The following is a 20,887-nucleotide window of genomic DNA, read 5'->3' on the forward strand; positions in this document are numbered from 1 at the left end:
GAGGTGCAGCACTGGCCCAACCTCCCTCTCAGCTCAGCCTGGGAGCTATTCTACAAAACGTGGAACTTCAAATCCAGGCTGCAGTCGCTGTCATTTCAGTAGAAGGTGACAAAAATGCCTTGAAAAGGTCTTGGCAGGTAATGACCTTCTCATGTGTGGTCAGCAGATGAATAGCGCTGGAGCAGGTGTGTGACCTCACAAGACGGGGCCCAGCCAGAATCAAGAGGCAACTGTTAACCAGCAGCCAAGGGATAGATATGGGGCAGCAAGTGCAGGCCAGCGTAGCCACAGAAAGGAAACAAGGCATCACAAGGGAAAACTTAAATCCAAGCCAAACCGTGTCTGGCACTCTGAGTAGGTCAAATTAGATGGCCATGGAGAAGGTGAGATGATCTGCACCCATCTTCCCGAGGGCGTCTCCAGGTGCGCTGGCCAGCTGAGGCAGCACACAACCCACCTACCAACCAGTGTGGCTGCAGGTTGCAGGCGCTAACAGAGTGCCCAGGGGTTGTTTCTCTGCTGCCATCTTAGGTACTTCTAAATCCAGGAAAATTTTAAAAACCTGACTGTCCTAGGAAGCTAAAGTCCACATAATTGAGCTTTTTTTTTTTTTTTTTTTTGGACTTATGAGACTATATGCAATCTGTTAGATTAGAGTTGACTGAAGTATTTAGAATATGAAAGAATATGAAAAACAAAACAGAGAAGCACACTCACTGCATAAGGCCTTTGTGGGATTTACTTGTTGTCCAGCAAGAAACTGTAGGAGCTTCCTAATATCTATGTGCACTTCAGCCATGTGTTCCATGTTTCTGTCTTGATGGGTGCTTTCAGAGGCTAAAATGATAGGAATGCATTTAAATACAACATCTTTGCACATAACAGGAAACCTGGAGACACTTGCATTTTACTTGAATAAGTGATTCACTTTAGCACTGGTTTTAGCATCCTGGAGAAATATTGCAACTTGTAAATGTTGTCATTCATTAAGCATTAGGTCCTAACTATTTGAAATACTATGATAATTTCCAGGGCATCTTTATTTACAGGGGACTTGAAATATAACTCAATCTCCCTCTTTAGGTCAAAGAAAATTGTATTTATTTGTACTCGCTATGTCTTTTAAGAGTGAAAATACATACATTAACTAATGCAAGGCCTGTCATCCTCAAGTGCAATTAAAAAAAATCCTTTCAACTTCTGAGAAAGTACCAAAGATAAGTCCCACCTTATGTTTATTAAAAGAAACAAAATGAGTGACATCAGAATGAATCACTTTACATGATATTATCAAAGGTATAACCACATGGATTTCACTCTGCTAGAATAGGATGCTCTTAACCAGAAAGTAAACATTCCTTCCAATTCTATGCTAAAATCTGTGTTTATATTCAAGCAAACTTGTAGTAACTTAATTCTAAACGTGACCAGGGCCGATTTTATTGGTTCTGGAACACCTATGTATCATAAAATGATTTTCTCATCATCCCCAGGTGTTTCTCCCCTGGTCCTTTGCCTGCTTTCCTGCTGAGGCAGCCCCTGCTACTGTGCAACTGCCCACTTTCCAGCCATGATTCTCACCCCCTCTTGGCTTATGACTCACCAGACTGTCCAACCGTCCCCTCTTTCCCCACTTGCTGAACTGACTCTATCGTCCCTTATTACCTTGTATGAGATGAGAAATGTCATCAAGTGAAACAGTTCTGCATCTGCTACACTAATTTCTTACCTATGGAAGTAACTAAAGGAGGAGAATATAAGAACAAATGTATCTACCTTTCTGAATCCATTCCAGGTGAGAAATGGAAATCTTTAGGAGTAGAATAGGAATTGAAGAGCTGGAAGGGATCTTGGAGGTTATTTAACTTGATCCAAATTCTACAGAGTATGGAGACCCTGCACAGATCCGTCAGTTAACTTGGTGGCACAGCTTCTCCCCCTGGTGGCTAACTGCTCCACTACACCACAGAGATACATAGTCCAATCTCAATTCCTTTGTTCTTTACCCAAGCATGAAACAAAGTCAACTGAATTTCAGCCTTTTTACATTAAGAGACATCAATAGGTAGGTTATCTGAAACAGTTAACTTATCAAAAGCAAAATATAACCCACTAGAACACTTACCTAAAGGAGGATTTCCAAGATCTTTAAAATGAGTTGTAACACATACTAATTCAGTTTCTATTTTCAAATTCAATTCTCCATCTAGGTTTGCTTCAATAACCTGCAAATTGAGTATTTTACATAGTCTTAGAAAAGGAAGACAAAAGGAAAAAAACTCCATAGGCAGCAGCTTTCACACAACCAGATGACAAAGTACCCTACAAAACCTCAAAACACCTCAGAGCGCCCTGAGACCCCTGTGCTATCAGCGAAAGAGAGAAGATAAGGCCCAAGAGCCAAGAACTCAGAAACCTCCCAAAAATCCCAAAGGGGAAGTCCCCCTGCCTGCCTCTCGGAATGGAGAACACAGTAAAGATGTGAAAACAGGTAGAACTCAGAGAGGACTTGCCAGGAGACTACAGCAGCACAAGGGCAGGGCTCTAGGGAGGGCTGGGTAGAGCTGATGAGAACTCCCTCACAGCAGGAGAGAGTCCTGCACTGAGAAGGAATTACGGGAAGTAAGAGCCTCAACTGAACAGAATGGGCACCTTGGGCAAAAAAAAAAAAAAAAAAGGGAATGAAGCTTTAAATGAAGGAAAAAGAGGGACAGATCTCAGAAAGTCCTGGGGACGTGGTGAGGATGCATGTTTTAATATTTTATGGTTACAAAGAATAGAGAATTCTAGAGTCATTAAATTAGAAAATTATTTCGGTCCACTTTCACTCCTACAATGAAACTTCCTCCTAAAATAACCAGAAAAACCACCTACAACAGCAACCACAAAAGGATTGTGGTTGACTTCCATATAGTAATATTCTGAAAAAAGAAAAATAGAAATTATAATGTCCAAATAGCACAGAAACTAAAGACACTCTGCAAACCAGATGCAGAGAGTAGCCTATTATTTCAAGACCAACTGAAACAAATGAACAATAATAAAAGCTATGACAGAACAACATGAATCAGAACTAGGGAAGCTCAGACATGAGATGACCAGACAGTATGCACATATGAAAACACAGCTAACAGCACAGGAAGTAATTAGAAACACAAGGAAAAATTTCAGAAACAGAAACTAGTTTAGAAGGAAGAAGACTAGAGCAAATAGGTGCCACAGAGAGAACAGTAAGAGAAACTGGGATGGAAAGGAGAAAAATAAAATTTACCAAACAGAAACAAAGAGATGAAAAGGATCTGACAGAAAATAATAAAGATGGTGGAGAAGAACCAAGCCCTCTGAGTGCCAGAAGAAAAAGAAAGCACTGGAAAATAAATGCTATCAACTATAGCTCAAAACTTTCCTGAAGTGAATGAAGAGTTGGGCCCACTTACTGAAGGGACACACCACACACCTGGGAAAATTGACCCCAGATGGTCAAGACAGTTGGATTTAAAGAAAATGGGAAAAATCCCCAGAGTATTTAGTCCCCACCTTCAAATGAATAAATCCAAGCTGTGAAACAAAATCAGAATGGAATCAGACTTTTTGATAGCAATAATATACACCAGCAGACAACGCAGTGCAGTGAGCCAAACTGACATTATAAACACATGATAACCAATGGAATCCTATTCCTGTGAGTCCTTTCTGAGTGATATGCTAGAGAATAAGCTTTTGAAAACCAAAAAATCATTGGAGAACTTACAGCATAAACAGTGTGAGCCTTATTTTGACCTTTGGAACCAAAACTAAACAATAGGAGTGAAGAGGACAGAATAATGTGTAGTAATAAAATTTTATGCTCTGATGATGTAGACATAATATAACCATTACAAAACAGGAAGGAGGAAAATGAGAAAAGAATGTGGAAATCAGTGTCTTATTTTTATACAATATAATAAACCATTTATCATAAATACACATTTAATATGACTATAAGGCCTTTAGAATTTCATGAGAACATAGCCATTTAATTAGAAAATAAACTCACATGTTGGAAAATGAAATTTCCAAATCCAGAAGGGTCTGGGACTGCTGTTGGGTTACCAGGACTGAGGATGGCTGAGCTGAACTCCACATCCCGCACGCTACAACGAAATCTTCCTCTCCCTAAAAGAACCATCGGGTACACCTATTATTCTCCTGCTTTTGCTGACATTAGGTATCTGTCTCAATGTTAAAGTCACTAGGAGGCTCCTTTCCTGTGAAAGCTCCGTGTGTAGTCTGCCCAGCAACCAGTCAGTTCTTGCCATCTTGATGGAACCTATAAAAGTAGTCATCTAGCAACTAGTCTTATTTGAGGGCCATTCCATCCTCACAGTGCCACAGACATGGTCCACTCCCGCACCTACAACGAAACTTCCTCCTAAAAGAACCAGTACATATTATTTCTCTTTTTGACATTGGTATCTGCTCAATGTTAAAGCCTAGGAGGTCTCTGGAAAGCCCGTGTGTAGTCTGCCAGACAGCATTTTGCCATCTTGTACTATAAAAGTGTCATCTAGCAACTAGTCTTATTTAGGGCCATTCCATCCTCACAGTGCCACAGACAGAAAAGAGAGAAGGCATCCTGTCTGCACAGCTCTGTATCAGTGTCCATGTTTAACTGAATACAATTTAGTGTTCCTTGTTCCTGTTCCTTAAAATTGGTGAACTCTGAATAGTTTTCATTCCAAAAACAAAGTTTTTCTAACTTGGGTGAGTTCTTATTTCTGAGTTTTTCACATTAATAGAAAAATAGTGCCCCAGACTTACTTGTTGTATAATCTACTTTGAATGAGAAATACTCACTTTCAACCCTTTTCTTTCATTAATCCAAAAAATAGATTGTTATATTTCCTAACCCGCTTTCCTACAATCTGGAACACTAGGTGACTGAAATAAAATATATAAAACAATCTTTGTGAATATGCTGGACTGCTTACTGGGGCTCTGTAAGGTTAACACATGACTTATGCTCATTTGTTCCAAACAACCACACACACACCCAAGATCTGTAAATTCCCATTGTTTTGAAAAACAATGGTTTTAGATATAAATAAATAAAGACTTATTCAAAAATGCAACTTGCAATGGTCCTAGATGCACTTCAGGCTTAAGTGTTCTCTTGCATTTTCTTTGAATTCCTAAAAGTCTCAGTAACAGAACATTAGATTCTAACTCCCTCCTAAATGTTAACACTTGGTGCCTAGCACATGGTGGCCTTGAGTCAATACTTATTGAAGAAATTAACAAACAACTAATTCTCTGAACACTGGTCACTCATGTCTATTTTATGATTCGGTTATTTGGAATATGATGCACATCAACACACTTGATTTCTTAAGTATCAGGGTAAGATCTTTTCAATGATTTCCTTAAAATAGTCACCTATTGTTTACTGAATGCTGACTATACTGGGCACCTAGTAAAAATTGTCTCTAAATTTATAAAAAGTGACGAAGCCCCTGTCATAGCTGCACTGTTATCCCTATTTGGGGTAGTACCCAGCACTAGGGCACTCACTGCACAGAGCAGCCTGGAGCTGAACCCAGGTGTGTGGCTCCAAAGACTCCCCTCTTCCACATCATGACTCTAAACACAGACTCTCTGGTTTCCATCATTAAGGTGACCCTGCAAAGCTGTTTCTCAGATAACATTTGAAGTACAATATAGTATGGCACTGATATGATTTGTTTTGGCTCAGTATTCCCACCCAAATCTCATCTCGAATTGTAATCCCCAAGTGCTGATGAAGGGGCCTGGTGGTAGGTGACTGGATCACAGGGGCAGCTTCTCCCATGCTGTTCTCATGATAGTGAGGGAGTTCTCATGAGATCTGATGGTTTTAAAAATGACAGTTTTTCCTGTGCTCTTCTCTCTTCAGCTGCCATGTAAGACGTGCCTTGCTTCCCCTTTGCCTTCTGTCATGATTGTAAATTTCCTGAGGCCTCCTCAGCTAGACAGAACTGTGAGTCAATTAAACCTCTTTTGTTTATAAATTCCCTGGTCTCAGGTAATATCTTTATAACAGTGTGAAAACAGAGTAATACAGGCACAAATCACAAAGTACTGTTACGTGATGTGGTCTGAAGGTAGGCAGCATTGACATCCCCCAGGAGTTGGTCAGCAATAGAGCCTCAGGCTCCAGCTCAGACCTCCCAAATCAGAACCTGCACTTTAACCAGATCCCAGGGGATTCACACACATGGTAGAACTTAGAAGCAATGTCTTAGAACATGATGTCGATTCCCTCCAGTTCTTGCTTATTTTTCTGTTCTGCATGAGTCACATACACAACCCACCCCATCAGTCACACTTCACATTTAATGAAAGGAAGTGACTGGGCATCTCTAAGGGGAAGGTAGACATTTTTAGTGTGTTGAGTCTACCATTTTCCTTAATTCTACTGCCTGTAATATTCAGACACAGAATTCTGGATACCCAGGAAGACCTCATTATGTACTTTGCTATAGTAACTTGATTGATTATGTACTTTGCTACAGTAACTTGATTATGTACTTTGCTACAGTAACTTGATAACTTTCCATTTAGTAATTCCAGATTGTAGTAGCCACTCCACAAAATGTCTGTTTTTTAAACTCCAAAAAAGAGAAAACAAAACACCTCTGATGATTCTAAGCTACCCTTCTACCTCTCCACTTTGCTGAATCATTTTCATTGAACAGAAAGAACAAACAAATGCCATCCTTCAATTAACCGCCCTGTCTTTTCTCTCCCGGGCCTCTGAATTTCTCTGGAAGTCCCCAGAGTATCCCTAGATGAAGCCAGCCTGACAACTGGATCAACATGACTGCAGTCACAGGTGACACCAGTGTCGGCACAGTGCACACTGCTTCATGGAAAACAGATTTTACATTAAAATGAGCTCTGTACAGAATTTATGAAAGGAAAGCCTTGAGTTAGGTCCAATGACAGCAATGCTCTTAGTGAGCAGAACTCTAGAAAAAAACAGCCCAATGTACATTTTCTAGGCTTCAAAATACTTTTGTGATTTCAAAGACCTCTTGAAGCTAAATTTTAACACTAAAATTTAACACTAAATTTTAACACTAAAAATTTAACACACTAAAAATGTCCACCTTCCCATTAGAGATGCCCAGTCACTTCCTTCTTTCATTAAATGTGACACTTACTGCTGCCTACCGAGTGGCAATCCCAAACTGGGCAGCTGGGACACAAAGATGATTAAGACGGGGTTTCCCTTATCAAGAAGCTGGTGGTTCAGGAGACCTTCAGAGATATTAGCAGGTGATTTACCATGTACACTGGACAGCTCAGCTCCATGCAGGAGGGACTTCCAGAGGGGTGGTGGGGAAAGGTCTGTGATGAAGCATGAGAATGGCTAAGTGCCTTCCAGGGAGATGGAGAGAAGAAGCCATGTGCGAAATGGCAAAGAAATTGAACAGAAAAGAAGAGGCATTGTCGGGGAATACCAGAACCCAGCCTGGTTCTGCAGGGAGGGTGTGGCAATACAACAGAGATGTGGCTACAGAGGTGGCCTGGTATACTAGGAGGATCAAAAGTTTACGCTTCATCAGGTGGACAGTAGTTTTTAAAAGATTCAGGGACATAACCAAGTGTGTTCTTTGGAGTGGGGTAGGAGGGAGCAGGGGGCAGGGGGAGGGGCAGTGAGTGAAGGAAGAACTCAGAATAACCCCAGGTATGAATGAGGATAATCCACATATTTCCCACCACTGTCACACACTGTAACATTTCGAGCCACGTGGCCATAGGAGACTTTCACAAAATAAACAGAAAATAAACAGAAATATAAAAGTGCCCCCTAGCTTGGTGTGAGGGGTGCTTGGAATAAAGGCTGCTATGGTGTGGCATACCTTTGTCCCTGGCTCACTGAAAGACATTTGGCATGCAGAGAGGAAACTCCAAACTCACTGTCAATCATATCAGTGACTCATAGAAAAATATGGGCACATTAGCAGGTAAAAGATACAATATTCTGACCGGGCGCAGTGGCTCACGCCTATAATACCAGTACTTTAGGAGGGATCACGAGGCAGATCAAGAGGTCAGGAGATCGAGACCATCCTGGCTAACACGGTGAAACCCCATCTCTACTAAAAATACAAAAACAAAACAGTAACTGGGGTGGTGGCGGGCGCCTGTAGTCCCAGTTACTTGGGAGGCTGAGGTGGGAGAATGACGTGAACCCGGAGCTTGCAGTGAGCCGAGATTGCACCACTGCACTCCAGCCTGGGCGACACAGTGAGATTCCGTCTCAAAAAATATATATATATAATGTTTCATCCAAAATGTAAGAGGAAAAACAGGCAGAATGGCTGAACAGATCCTTAATATACTATAAACACAAGGGATTAAAGGCAAATATAAAAGCTTTCCTCAGTGAATGAGACTTGAAAAGTACTGGAAAAAGTTTCTAAATCCAACTAGCAATCTGCAGGTTCTCAGCACTAGGCCAGGTCCTCATGAGTGGGAACTCGGTTAGGAGGTGCCCATCTGCGTAGACTGCTGCAGGGTGAGCTAGAGCACCCACGCCACCCCACCAAATACTTCAGAGTTCTTTTCTAAAGAAGTTGTGACTTACAAGGTGATTGCTGATGTTTTTCATTTTTTCCACAACACTCTTCATAGTCTTCAAGACTGGTAAATAAATACTAACCTACAAAACCAATGAGAAAAAGCACAAGTATTAAAAATATTAATATACTCTAGTAATGACAAGGGCTCCATAACTAACTCTGGAACACATTGCATGCTCAAAAACTACAGGATACTATTTTATAATTTTCTGAATAAAGTTCTTTTAAAAATATAAAAAGAAAACCAATTCTATTTCACTAACTCAAGGATGCTCAAGCAAAATTAAAGACCAGTGGAATGCCTGCCTCTGGCTACCTCAGCAACCATGTCCCTGCGGGCATTCTTCTGGCTCAAGAAGGAATAGGGCACTTCAGCTGAGATGCCCCTATATTGGTCCAGGGGGAATAAAACTCAGGCACTCAGCAGGAGGCCCTCCTCTAAGGGACATTTACACCTATGATTCAGGGGCCTTTTCCATGCTCTGTGCAAAAATACGGCACAGAGTCACTGCATCACACCTGAGACTGTTACCAAGAGTGCTCTATAAAACAGGGGCTTTTTTGAAATCAGTGTAGAAGTCGTCTAGTAAAAGTCAAGTAATTATTTTACCCAACATATTTTTGTACTTTCTTCTTAAATAAATTGTGAGCAAGAGGAAATGGGCCCTTTGGCATCATCTTTACCTTCTGGGGTTCTAGGGTTAACCATCAGCATGACTGTTAACCCATATTAGCCCTAAACCATGAAATTCCTCTCTTCTTGGCTTTCGTGCACATCCAGATATCGCTCCTGACTGGCTGAGGAGAAGATCAAGTCTTGGAAACCCAAATTGGTGTCTAAGGTCAAGAATACTAACAAATACTAATTGTCCTCTAAAGTATCATTTCAGTTGTGTTTTAAATGATGTTGCTGAGTGAGACATTTTCTACATATAGGAAGGCATGACATTTCTATCATATGCAACATGTTTTAAGATGTTTTATGTAAATAACAAAAGGCAAATATTCTAATGTTTTCCTTAAGAATCCTTTAAAAATAAAATATACTGCAAGACTACAACTGAAATTAGAGAATTCAAGTCATGCCATTTAATGTGGGGTGTACAACAGGATTGTGGGCATCACCTACATCAGGATCTGGGACCACCGGTTCTTGCAAGTCCTTCCACAATTTCCTAGGAATCACCTTTATGGGGATGTCATGTGTCACAATGCGGCTACTGCTTGACATAGATAACTGCCAAGAAAAGAATTAATTTAAAAATATTTTTATGTTGTTAATATTAAGCAACAACAAAACAACCCAAAGACCCGAGGACAAAAAAGTTGAAATGCCAAATCTAAGTGGAATGCTGTCAATTTATTCACTGAAAAGCCATTCGACCAATATTGATGGTGCCAATATTTACGGAACAGACTCTGGGTACTTTCAGGAACTGGGAAGTGTGGTAAATAAGACAAAAAGGTCCTCAATATTCCAGTGGAACAAACAGATCAATAAAAATGCAAACAAATGAAATTGCATGACATGCTCATTAGAGTCGTGAGAAAGCAAACCACAGTGACCAGAGTGAGTGTGGGGGAGTTTCCTTAGACTGACGAGGTGACATTTCAGATACCACCAAAAGCAGCAGCCATGGGAAGACAGGAACAAGGGGACAGGGTTTCAGGCTGGGGAAACAGCACATGTAAAGCCATGAGGCAGAAAGAAGCAAGCCTGCTATGTTGATGCAACCAAGAGAAGGCCACTCTTTGGGCATAGGACACTCAGGGGGCTGCAGTTTCTAAACAGTTAAAAGGCAAACTATATTTACTTCTAGGGGCTTCTATGAGACTCGCAGAACAAAATATCTTGCACTTTTGGACATAAAGTATTATACGTTACTGTCTTGCTTTTCCTTAAGTAATAGGAAAAACATACCAAACTTATGTTGTGACATGAAATACCCTAATTAGCTCTAAGAACTGCCTGACTGCAGAGTCGAGAGTTATGAAGAAAAGTTGGGTCGGGCGCGGTGGTTCATGCCTATAATCGCAGCACTTTGGGAGGCCTTTGAGGGGATGAGGTAGGTGGATCACTTGAGGTCAGGAGTTCAAGACCAGCCTGGCCAACATGGTGAAATCCCAACTCTACTAAAAAAATACAAAAATTAGCCGGGTGTGGTGGTGGGCGCCTGTAATCCCAGCTGCTTGGGAGGCTGAGGCATGAAAATCACTTGAACCTGGGAGGCGGAGGTTGCAGTGAGCCGAGATCGCACCACTGCACTCCAGCCTGGGTGACAAGAGAGAGACTCAGTCTCGGAAAAAAAAAGGAAATACGAACCTCATTCCATGAGTAACAAGAGCAACTCTGGGTTGTATGTGTGCGCGTGAGGTTGTGTATTTGTGTGTTTGGAGGACAGCTGTGCACTAAATTCATCTGGCAGTAGCATATAAAACATATGTGTACTGAACAATGAGGGGCCATTTAAAGGTTATCAGAGCAGATGAGGCAGGGTAGGAGTGGGGAGAAAATGTGTCAACGGTGAAAATGCATAGAAACCATGATTTCTAGACAAGGTGACAATACCACTACAAGAAATAGAGAGGCTGGAAGTTTTATGGCTTGGAAAAAGCAGCAGTCTAGCCGAATGCATATGATAACAACACTGTTTTAAAATGAGGAGGCACTGACTCTAATGCAAAATATAGTTATGGACCAGATCTTTAAATTTAAATAAACCAAACAGCTTTCAACAATATTTATTGTTAAAGAGGCTAGGCTAACTATGTCTATTCCTTCGAAGCCAAGACTTCTGTGGGAAATTTCTGAAACCCTGACTCTCCTACTCACCAGCTCCACGGAGACTGTGAGGCAGGGAAAGTGTTTATTAGTCAGTTTGATTTTCAAGGCTCTGGCATTCTGGGCAGTTTTCAAGGCTCGAGATAAGTTTTCCGATGTTAGCTCTAAATAAATCTCATTGTTTTCTGCAGAGACACCCTCCATTTGATATTCGTTGAAGAAGTTCTCCTAAGGGAAAAACATGGGGGATGAGGCAGGGCATTTGTGGTCTTTCTAGACCTGCAGAGTGTGCAGGCCTCTCAGAAGTTTTTGCTCACCTGTTCCAGCTCACACCACATGCTCACCCCTCCATTAGCCAGCTTGTCACAAAGGATGAAGTTAAGCTTATCAGGGCTGATGCGGAGGGTGCAGGTTTTGGCAAGCTTGGCTATCATGTTACTGATTCCTAAAGCAGGGGTTAAAATAAGGAATTACTAAAACGCACATCATGTATCCTAGAGACCAACTTATTTTACAGAATTTCTTGTTCATTATGGTGCAACTTCTTGGTGGAAAAATAACCACTTACATTGGTATCACACTGGAAAGTCTGATGTCACGCAATTCTCCCAACAAACCCGGGGAGATGTACAGCACACATCATCAGTGCTCAAATAAGAAAACAGGCACCTACTAGTCATTCATTCATTTAACAAGAACTTATTGACTACTGGGTACCGCAGTACAGAGTTCAATGCAAGGTTAAGCACTGTCAGGGTGGAGGGACGAATGGGGCCTTGAAAGAATGTCAATGCCTGATAAAGCCGTCTGTGGGAGCAGTGGCCGCTTGCTTTTAAAGCCGCGTGATCGGAATCAAGTTTCAGAAACGTCCCTTGAAAGCCGCCTTCACCCCCACAAGTGCCCTACGATCCGACCCGCGCACTCCTGGCCCATCATCCCGCGGCCTCCACCAGCACCCCTATGCCTGCCCCATCCTCCCGCGGCCCCTTCCGCCGCCCATTCCCGCTCTGATCTTCCTCTGCGGTCCCCACCGCGCGCTTACTGCTTCCTTCCGTTCCTCCCTCGCTCCCCTCCGGCCTCCCTGCTCACGTGTGAAGTGGTTCAGACAGGCCCCGTCCACGATCTTGGCCCGAAACCTCATGGCCGCGCCTGCCGCAGCCGCGACGGCCTCTGTGGGTAACAGATAAGTGTCGCGCCCTGAGTGTCCCCGCCCGGAAACACGGCGGCGCGCACATGGTTCCGCCCGGCTCGGGCTACCCGGCTCTTGCCAGGATTGCCTCCGGGCCACGCCCCTGGGGTGGTGGGGCCAGGGGTCACGCCCCAGAGAAGGTGGGGTCACGGGTCAAGGATCACAGGTCACGCCCTGAGGAGGTGGGGTCCCAGTCTCCGGGTATGCCTCCGCGCTCCGGGGTAATGGTGGGATCTGCTTTTAGTGAGGCGGTGGCTTCAAGCCCCAGATTTGGGGAGGTGGTTCTGAGAATTCACGTTTTGAAAGAATTTTGTGACACCTACTCCAAGTGCTATTTTAAAATATCCAAATAAAATTAGTCGTTTATAAAGGTTAAACAATATTATCTTAAATATACCTCTCTAAGGTAGAGCAGCTTTAAACCCTCTAGCCTCCGACGACGGTGCCGGTACTTTGGTATTGAAGCATCTTGGTTGATTAAGGTTCTGAAAAGTGTTTTAAATGACTTTTTAAAAAATTTAACATATTACTGGCTAGTTGGTAAAGACGGGATGCTTAAAGAACACTGACGTTAAGTGGTAATTCTGCAGTTTGCCTCAAGATGAACTTTATTACATCCGATAAAATTCTTATTAGCATAAATAATGTCATTAGGTTTTTTTAAAAGGAAAGAAATTTTAAAGGGGGAAATGAAGCAACAATTATATCTAATTTGGTTTTTCAAAGACTAAAGATTATCTATGTTAATTGTTATTTTTAATGCCCTTTGCAAATAGGAGCCTAGACCGTTGTCTTTAACTTGACATATAGAATCAAGACAATGCAGATGATGATGATGATGATGATGATGATGATGATGATTTTGAGACGGAGTCTGGCTCTGTTACCCAGGCTGGAGTGCAATGGCGTGATCTCGGCCCTCTGCAACCTCCACTTCCCGGATTCAAGGGATTCTCCTGCCTCAGCTTCCCGAGTAGTTGGGATTACAGGCACAAGCTACCAGGCCCGGTTAATTTGTTTTTTTTTTTTTTTTGACGGAGTCTCGCTCTGTTGCCCAGGCTGGAGTGCAGTGGTGCGATCTCGGCTATAATCCCAAAGTGCTGGGATTATGGACATGAGCCACTGCGCCAGGCCTAGATTATTTTTAAAGACACATGCACACGTTATGTTTATTGTGGCACTATTCACAATAGCAAAGACTTGGAACCATCCCAAATGTCCATCAATAACAGACTGGATAAGGACAAGTTGGACATATACACCGTGGAATACTATGCAGCCATAAAAAAGGATGAGTTCATGCCCTTTGCAGGGACATGGATGAAGTTGGAAACCATCATTCTCAGCAAAATATCACAAGGACAGAAAACCAAACATTACATGTTCTCACTCATAAGTGGGAATTGAACAATGAGAACACATGGACACAGGGAGGGGAACATCACACACTGGGGCCTGTTGGGGGGTGGAAGCCTGGGGGAGGGATAGCCTTAGGAGAAATACCTCATGTAAATGATGAGTTGATAGGTGCAGCAAACCAACATGGCATATGTATACCTATGCCACAAACCTGCACATTGTGCACATGTACCCTAGAACTTAAAATATAATAATAAAAAGGTGCAAAATACAAAAATTGCAGTTTTTGCCTATTTTAAGACTATAACATGAAGTAAAATTCTAATCTTCATTGTCACATGCGAGCGTTTACCAGACCAAACTTAATATATCACTTTCAAAGTTATGCCAACAGGTGGGGCAGAGTGACTCTCTCCTGTAATCCCAGCACTCTGGGAGGCCGAGGCGGGTGGATCATCTGAGGTCAGGAGTTTGAGACCAGCCTGGCCAACATGGTGAAACCCTGTCTCTACTAAAAATACAAAAATTAGCCCGACGTGATAGCTTGTGCCTGTAATCCCAACTACTCAGGAATCTGAGGCAGGAGAATCACTTGAACCCAGGAGGCGGAGATTTCAGTGGGCCGAGATCTGCCACTGCACTCCAGCCTAGGCAACAGAGCAAGACTCCGTCACAAAAAAAAAAAAAAAGTTCTGCCAACATTTTTCATTTGCCCCATATGATCTGCAGGAAAAAAGCATGTTTTTAAATTTCCTCATGAATGAGTAATTTGAAGAATTGAGCATCGCATTAAATAAAGTGGCTGCTAGTAGATAAATGAATATAATTAAAGAATGTATCTAAATAAACTTTGTAAACAATATTTTGTAACATCTTGAACTTTACTGTAAATTGCTTAACTTTATGTCGTAAAAACTGATAAAGCAATTTTTTAAGCTTCCTAAGAACATGTGATATACATTCTGCATTGATAAATGCCCAAATCATATAGGAATTTGACTCAAGAAATAGAAAATAAAGCTGCAGTTATCTTTTCTTGGAAGAAGAAAGGAATATTTTATGAGCTCTTGCAATTTTCTTAAATAGGTTTAGCAAATTAATTCAATAACTTCAGAATTGATAATTAAATATACTGACACTACTTCTGTACTTTCCAAACGATTTTGAGGCAAGGAATGTGATCTCTAGAGATTTCTAGAAGCCCCATGTACCACTGAGTTTTCTAATGCAATGTATATTCATGTTCTCATCTAGCTACGGTAAATTGCCTTCTGACCTAAGAACTGCTGAACCTCAGGGGTTAGTAATTCAGTCACACAATGATTTGGGAAACGGTGTTGACGCTGTTTGTTAGGTTTGTTTAGTGGGGAGGTAAATGCCTTAATCTTGTGTTAGAAACTGAAATAAACAGTGGTGCAAATAAAATGTCAGTCAGGATGCATGTAGTTGGAAGTAAGGGATATAACCTCTCTACAGCTGCAGATGGTCAATTCTGTCGAGGTATTTGGCCAGTCTCTTTCAGGTACTTACTGGTCTTCTCTAGTCCCTGGGGGAAGTGGCAGCAATTTGCAGCCCTGTTGTTAGCAGTTAATACCGGAAAAATTACCCAAGGGAAACAATGTTACTAGCTCAGTTGTTACGCATCAAATTTGAAAGGCAGTATTTGTCTTCTTTTTTAACATGAGAAAACTGTAAAATGAAGGAAAGCATACCCTAGAGGTGGCATGAGTGAATGTCTTTTGAGAATTGTACTTGTTCTAAGAGATGGGTTTTGCTTAAGCACCTCTTCAAAGACTCTTCTCATCTTTAAGGTGTCAAAACAATTCTTCAATAAATTCCATAGATACTTTTTTAAATGAACATTTGTGGAGCACATGAGAAGTGTCAGGCATGGTAGTGAGTGATGGGGATTAAGGAAGGGGACCAGTCCCACTCAAGAGGACGGTGATCAACATTTGTTGGATGCCTTTAAAGCACTATCTAAATATTATTGATCAGTAGGTTGAGATAGATAGCTCTCATTTTATAGCACTCTGCACTGATACCATCACTTAGATAACATAAACACCCATAAAATAAGCACTATTATTCCTATTTTATTTTATTTTATTTTATTTTATTTGAGATGGAGTCTTGCTCTTGTCGCCCAAGCTGGAGTGCAATGGTGCAATCTCGGCTCACTACAACCTCCGAGTCCTGGGTTCAAGTGATTCTGTCGCCTCAGCCTCCCGAGTAGCTGGGATTAAAGGCACCCGCCACCATGCCTGGACAATTTTTTGTATTTTTAGTAGAGATGGGGTTTCACCATGTTGGCCAGGCTGGTCTCAAAGTCATGACATCAGGTGAGCTGCCTGCTTCAGCCTCCCAAAGTGCTGGGATTACAGGTGTGAGCCACCGCACTTGGACTGTTATTCCCATTTTAAAGATGGGGACAGATAGAACTGGCAATGTTGGCCATGGCATGCCCTACCTCACACTCTTGGTGAGAATCTGCATCACTGGATTGCTGAGTGTCCAGTGACCCACATGCTCCTGCTGACTGGACCAGCCCTATTTACACTTGACTTTCAGGAAAACAATTGATAGTGTGGAAATAAATGAAGACCAACCAAATGGAACAGGCAAAGCCTATTTATTCAGAGTCAGCCATCATCACTTGCATTTCGGCAGAGACTCAAAGGCAGGCAGAGAACTAGGAATGCTTTATAGTGGAAAAGGGAAGGCACCAGGGGTGAGCCCTGATTCAGGCTGTCGGCCTGGAGAAGCTGAGGGGGCTCACCAGAAGGGATGCTTCCCACATGATTGTTTAGGGGAGGATATTTGCCTATCTCTAGTTATTCCTAAGTTGCGAGCAGGGACAAAAATTAGGGAATCTGCAAGTTATTAATCAAATCCTGGCCATTTGAGGTGAATTATTAGAGGAGTTGTTTGGCCTCCTGCATCAGTTGTTAGAGAGAGTTGTCTGTCTCCTACCCGGAGTGTGTCTCCTAGGTAGCAAGCCGGCACCCGGGCCGGTTACTGTAGAGAATGGCTTGGCTTTCTGGTCAGGTTGCTGCAGACTGTGGGCCAGAGTTCAGTTCTGTTTTCATATATGGTCTGGCCATTTGCATGTTCATTCTCTCAATAGGCTTCCAGCAACTTGCAGCCTGGGTAAAAAAAAAAAAATAGAAATGGAACTCAGTCGATTCAGAGTCCCCTTTCAGAAACTGGGAATGGGAACCTGGGGAATTGTAGTAACTGGGGAGTGGGAAGTATGTTGGTTCCCTATTGATGTGTAAGACACTCCCCAAAACATGTGACTTCACCAAGGATTTAGGATGTTGGTTGAGTGATTGCTCTGCTACTTTCACCTGGGCTCCCTAATGAGGCTGCATTTGGCTGAAGGTCTGCTGGGCTGGAAGGTCCAAGGTGGCCTCATTGACATGCCTGAGATTTGGTGCTAGGATGTTGCCTGGGCACCTCGTTCTCCACTACATAGTCTCGCACCCTCCAGCAGGCAAGTTCAGCTTCTTGACAAGGTGGTTTCTGGACAGCAGTCCAAGGGGAGAGTGGAAACCGCAAGATCTTTAAAGGCTGAGGCACCGGAGCTCCTAGAACATTACTTCCATCACAAACTACTATTCAGAGCAATCCATGGGCCAGTCTAGATACAATGGACTAGAGAAACAGACTTGCCTCAATCATTATCAATAGATAACTAATATACTCCCCACTTCCTGATTGCACTTCTTGTGGTTCCATTCCTGTTCCTCCCTTTTCCTCCCTCCCTCCTCCTCCCTCCTCCTCTCCTCCTCCTCCTTCTTTTCTCCTCCTCCTCCCTCTCTCTTCCTGACTTGTCGAGCATGCAATGGCTAATCTTGGCCTCTACAAAATAACCTCTCTGCCTCTTTGGGTTCAAGGGATTCTTCTGCCTCAGCCTCCTGAGAAGCATAGGGATTATAGGTGCCTCTACCCCACCATGCCTGGCTAATTTTTACAGACCCTTTTTAGTAGAGATGGGGCTCCCTCAGTGAGTGCTGCCTCAGGGCTGGTCTCAGACCCCCAATCTCAGGTGATCCACCTGCCTTGCCCTCTCAAAACGCTGGGATTATATCCAACCCCTATTCCCTGTTTCTAAAAGATAACTCTGAATTGGCTGAGCTCCATCTCTATTTATTTTTTTATCTGAGCTGTAAGTTGCTGGCCACCTACTGAGAGAATGAATTTACAGAGACAAGTTTTTTTTGATTTTAATTGATAGTAGTGGCTGCATGATGACATAATGGGACGGGCCAATGCCATAGGAAGAGTCCCTCTTCAGGATAACACAGGAAAGCACGTTTTTGGTCATGCTATGTTTTGGATGTTTGTCCCCTCCAAATCTTATGTTGAAATATGATTCCCAATGTTATAGTTAGGACCTAATGAAAGGTATTTGAATCATGGGGACAGATACCTCATGAATGGCTTGTTGCCATACTCATGATAATAGTAAGTTCTAGCTCTATTAGTTCCCGTGAGAGCTGGTTGTTGCAAAGAGCCTGGCACCTCTTCTGCTTTCTCTCTCTCACTTCCTCTCTCTCCGTGTGTCCTGCATGCCACTTCCCCTTTGCCTTTTGCTATGAGTAGAAGCTTCCCGAGGTCCTCATCAGAAGCAGATGTTGATGTCATGCTTCTTGTATAGCCTGCAGAATTGTGAGCCAAATAAACCTTTTGTTCTTTATAAATAACTCAGCCTGAGATGTAATAGAGTAATCCAGCCTTGAAATGCACTTTAAAACTTTTTTTGCTTCCTTTCTGATTTCAAAATGTAGCCTTGTACTGTGAGATTCTTTGTTTCTCTGCCTGTCCCGCCAGGCACATTGGTGCACAGCTCTTGCTTATCTAATTATGTGCTTGCTTAGAAATTCCCAGGACCAATTTTGAAACAAACCAGGCAGAGAGACCCAGCTGCAGAATCTTCCTGCTCACAGGAAGTTAGAAACATTGAGCCTACCACTACCATTCCAAAGGCAGGATGATGCAAATTGGTCTTCAGGATGGTTGATTCCTCAAGATAACCATCGGAACAATACAGGCAGCCCAAGTCCGGTGCGGTGGCTCATGCCTGTAATCCCAGCATTTTGGGAGGCTGAGGCAGGCAGATCACCTGAGGTCAGGAGTTCAAGACCAGCCTCACCAACATGGTGAAACCCCATCTCTACTAAAAATACAAAATTAGGCAGGCGTGGTGGTGCAAGCCTGTAATCCCAGCTACTTGGGAGGCTGAGGCAGGAGAATTGCTTGAACCTGGGAGGCAGAGGTTGCAGTGAGCTGAGATCGCACCATTGTACTCCAGGCTGGGCGACAAGAGCGAAACTCTATCTTAAAAAAAAAAAAAAAAAGACAGGCAGCCATGTACTCTCTTTTTCACTACTCCTGTAAGTTCTCCACACCTTTTTTCTTCTTAAAGCCCTTTACTCAGCCCAGAAGGCTGAGAGGGTTCATTTGAGGCTGAGTCCAGCTATTCTCTCATCTGCTAGCATTTGATCAATAAAAGCTGCTTTCCTTTTACCACACCTCAGTTCTCATTCTTTGACTTCTGAGTGGCCAGCATCTGGACATGAGTCAGTTACACAGGTATTTTTTTTTTTTTTTTTGAGATGGAGTCTCACTCTGTTGCCCAGGTTGGAGTGCAGTGGTGTGATCTCAGCTCACTGCAAGCTCCATTTCCTGGGTTCACGCCATTCTCCTGCCTCAGCCTCCTGAGTAGCTGGAACTGCAGGCGCCTGCCACCACGCCTGGTTAATTTTTTGTATTTTTAGTAGAGACGGGGTTTCACTGTGTTAGCCAGGATGGTCTCGATCTCCTGACCTCGTGATCTGCCCACCTCGGCCTCACAAAGTGCTGGGATTACAGGCCTGAGTCACCATGCCCAGCCAGGTATTTCTTTATAGCAACACAAACGGACTAAGATAGATCAGGTGGCAAAAGTTGGAGCAAGCAGACAGCCTGAGCCAGAGCTGTTATGGGGATTTCCATGGCAAAGGCAAGGCAGGGAAGGGTGAACAATTTAGAACTGGCCCGTCTGAATAATGTTGGCCAACACTGGGTCTTAGGAGTGGTCTCTAGTTGTCTGGTACCTGGCCCTGGATGATTTAAGGCAGGAGAAAATTGGCTTGGCATGTGGAAGTTAGATAAGGAGGTAGTTGGGGCAGTTGGATCTGCATATGAAAGATGTGTGATCTCTAAGAATTGGCTAGCCCTGGATGGGGCAGTCTCTCTTCAGATTTTAATTTTAATTTTTTTTTTAACTTTTTTTAAAATTGGCCACTTAGAACTTATCTAATTATGTGCTTGCTTAGAAATTCCCATGACCAATTTTGAAACAAACCAGAAAGAGAGACCCAGCTGCAGAATCTTCCTGCTCACAGGATTTATTTTTAAAGCATCATTGTAGTACCATAACCACACACACCTGTAATTTGTTTTTTTCAGACAGGGTCTTGCTCTGCCGCCCAGACAGGAGTGCAGTGATCATGGCTCACTGTGGCCTCAAATTCTTGGGCTCAAGTGATCCTCCCACCTCAGCCTCCCAAGTAGCTGAGACTGCAGGTGTGCACCGCCAGGCCCAGCTAATTTTTTTATTTTTAATAGAGACAGGGTCTCACTATGTCGCCCAGGCTCATCTTGAACTCCTGGAGTCAAGTGGTCCTTCCACCTTGGCCTCTCAAAGTGCTGAGATTATAGGTGTGAGCCACCATGCCCAGCCCAAATTATTTTTTTAATAATAATTCTTTAATATCTCATAACTGTCCCATAAATGCCATATTTTTCTTGTTTTTAACTGAGATCAAGTTAATTTATAAATTAACTTAGAATTGACATCTTGACAGTTGAGATTTCCCATCGAAGGATATGGCATATAGTATATCTATCTTTCCATTTATTTTATTGAAGTCTTTTTTTTTTCCCCCTCCAGACAGATCGCCC

The 20,887-nt window shown here is 42.7% G+C and overlaps 2 protein-coding genes across 4 annotated transcripts in view; both read right to left on the reverse strand.

Moving 5' to 3' along the window:
• The window catches only part of PKD1L1 (polycystin 1 like 1, transient receptor potential channel interacting), a 216,094-nt gene extending 203,460 nt beyond the window's left edge, over positions 1-12,634 (reverse strand). Inside the window, 7 exon segments of the mRNA XM_031665407.1 lie at positions 718-837; positions 2,126-2,225; positions 8,612-8,686; positions 9,736-9,843; positions 11,440-11,616; positions 11,706-11,833; positions 12,478-12,634. Coding sequence (XP_031521267.1) covers positions 718-837; positions 2,126-2,225; positions 8,612-8,686; positions 9,736-9,843; positions 11,440-11,616; positions 11,706-11,833; positions 12,478-12,529 — 760 coding nt within the window. The 5' untranslated portion in view covers positions 12,530-12,634.
• A 3,809-nt stretch (positions 12,635-16,443) lies between these two features.
• SUN3 (Sad1 and UNC84 domain containing 3) overlaps positions 16,444-20,887 on the reverse strand; it is a 53,818-nt gene continuing 49,374 nt past the window's right edge. Inside the window, exon 12 of one of the 3 annotated variants that reach the window (XM_031665409.1) lies at positions 16,444-17,082. In XM_031665409.1, the coding sequence (XP_031521269.1) occupies positions 17,057-17,082 (26 nt within the window). In that variant the 3' untranslated portion in view covers positions 16,444-17,056. The remainder of the gene's footprint in view (positions 17,083-20,887) is intronic. The other 2 variants (XM_031665408.1, XR_004183273.1) reach the window with 2 other exon arrangements.

The sequence above is a fragment of the Papio anubis genome, chromosome 4 (assembly GCF_008728515.1).
Source record: "Papio anubis isolate 15944 chromosome 4, Panubis1.0, whole genome shotgun sequence".
In the NCBI taxonomy this organism is placed as follows: Eukaryota; Metazoa; Chordata; class Mammalia; order Primates; family Cercopithecidae; genus Papio; species Papio anubis.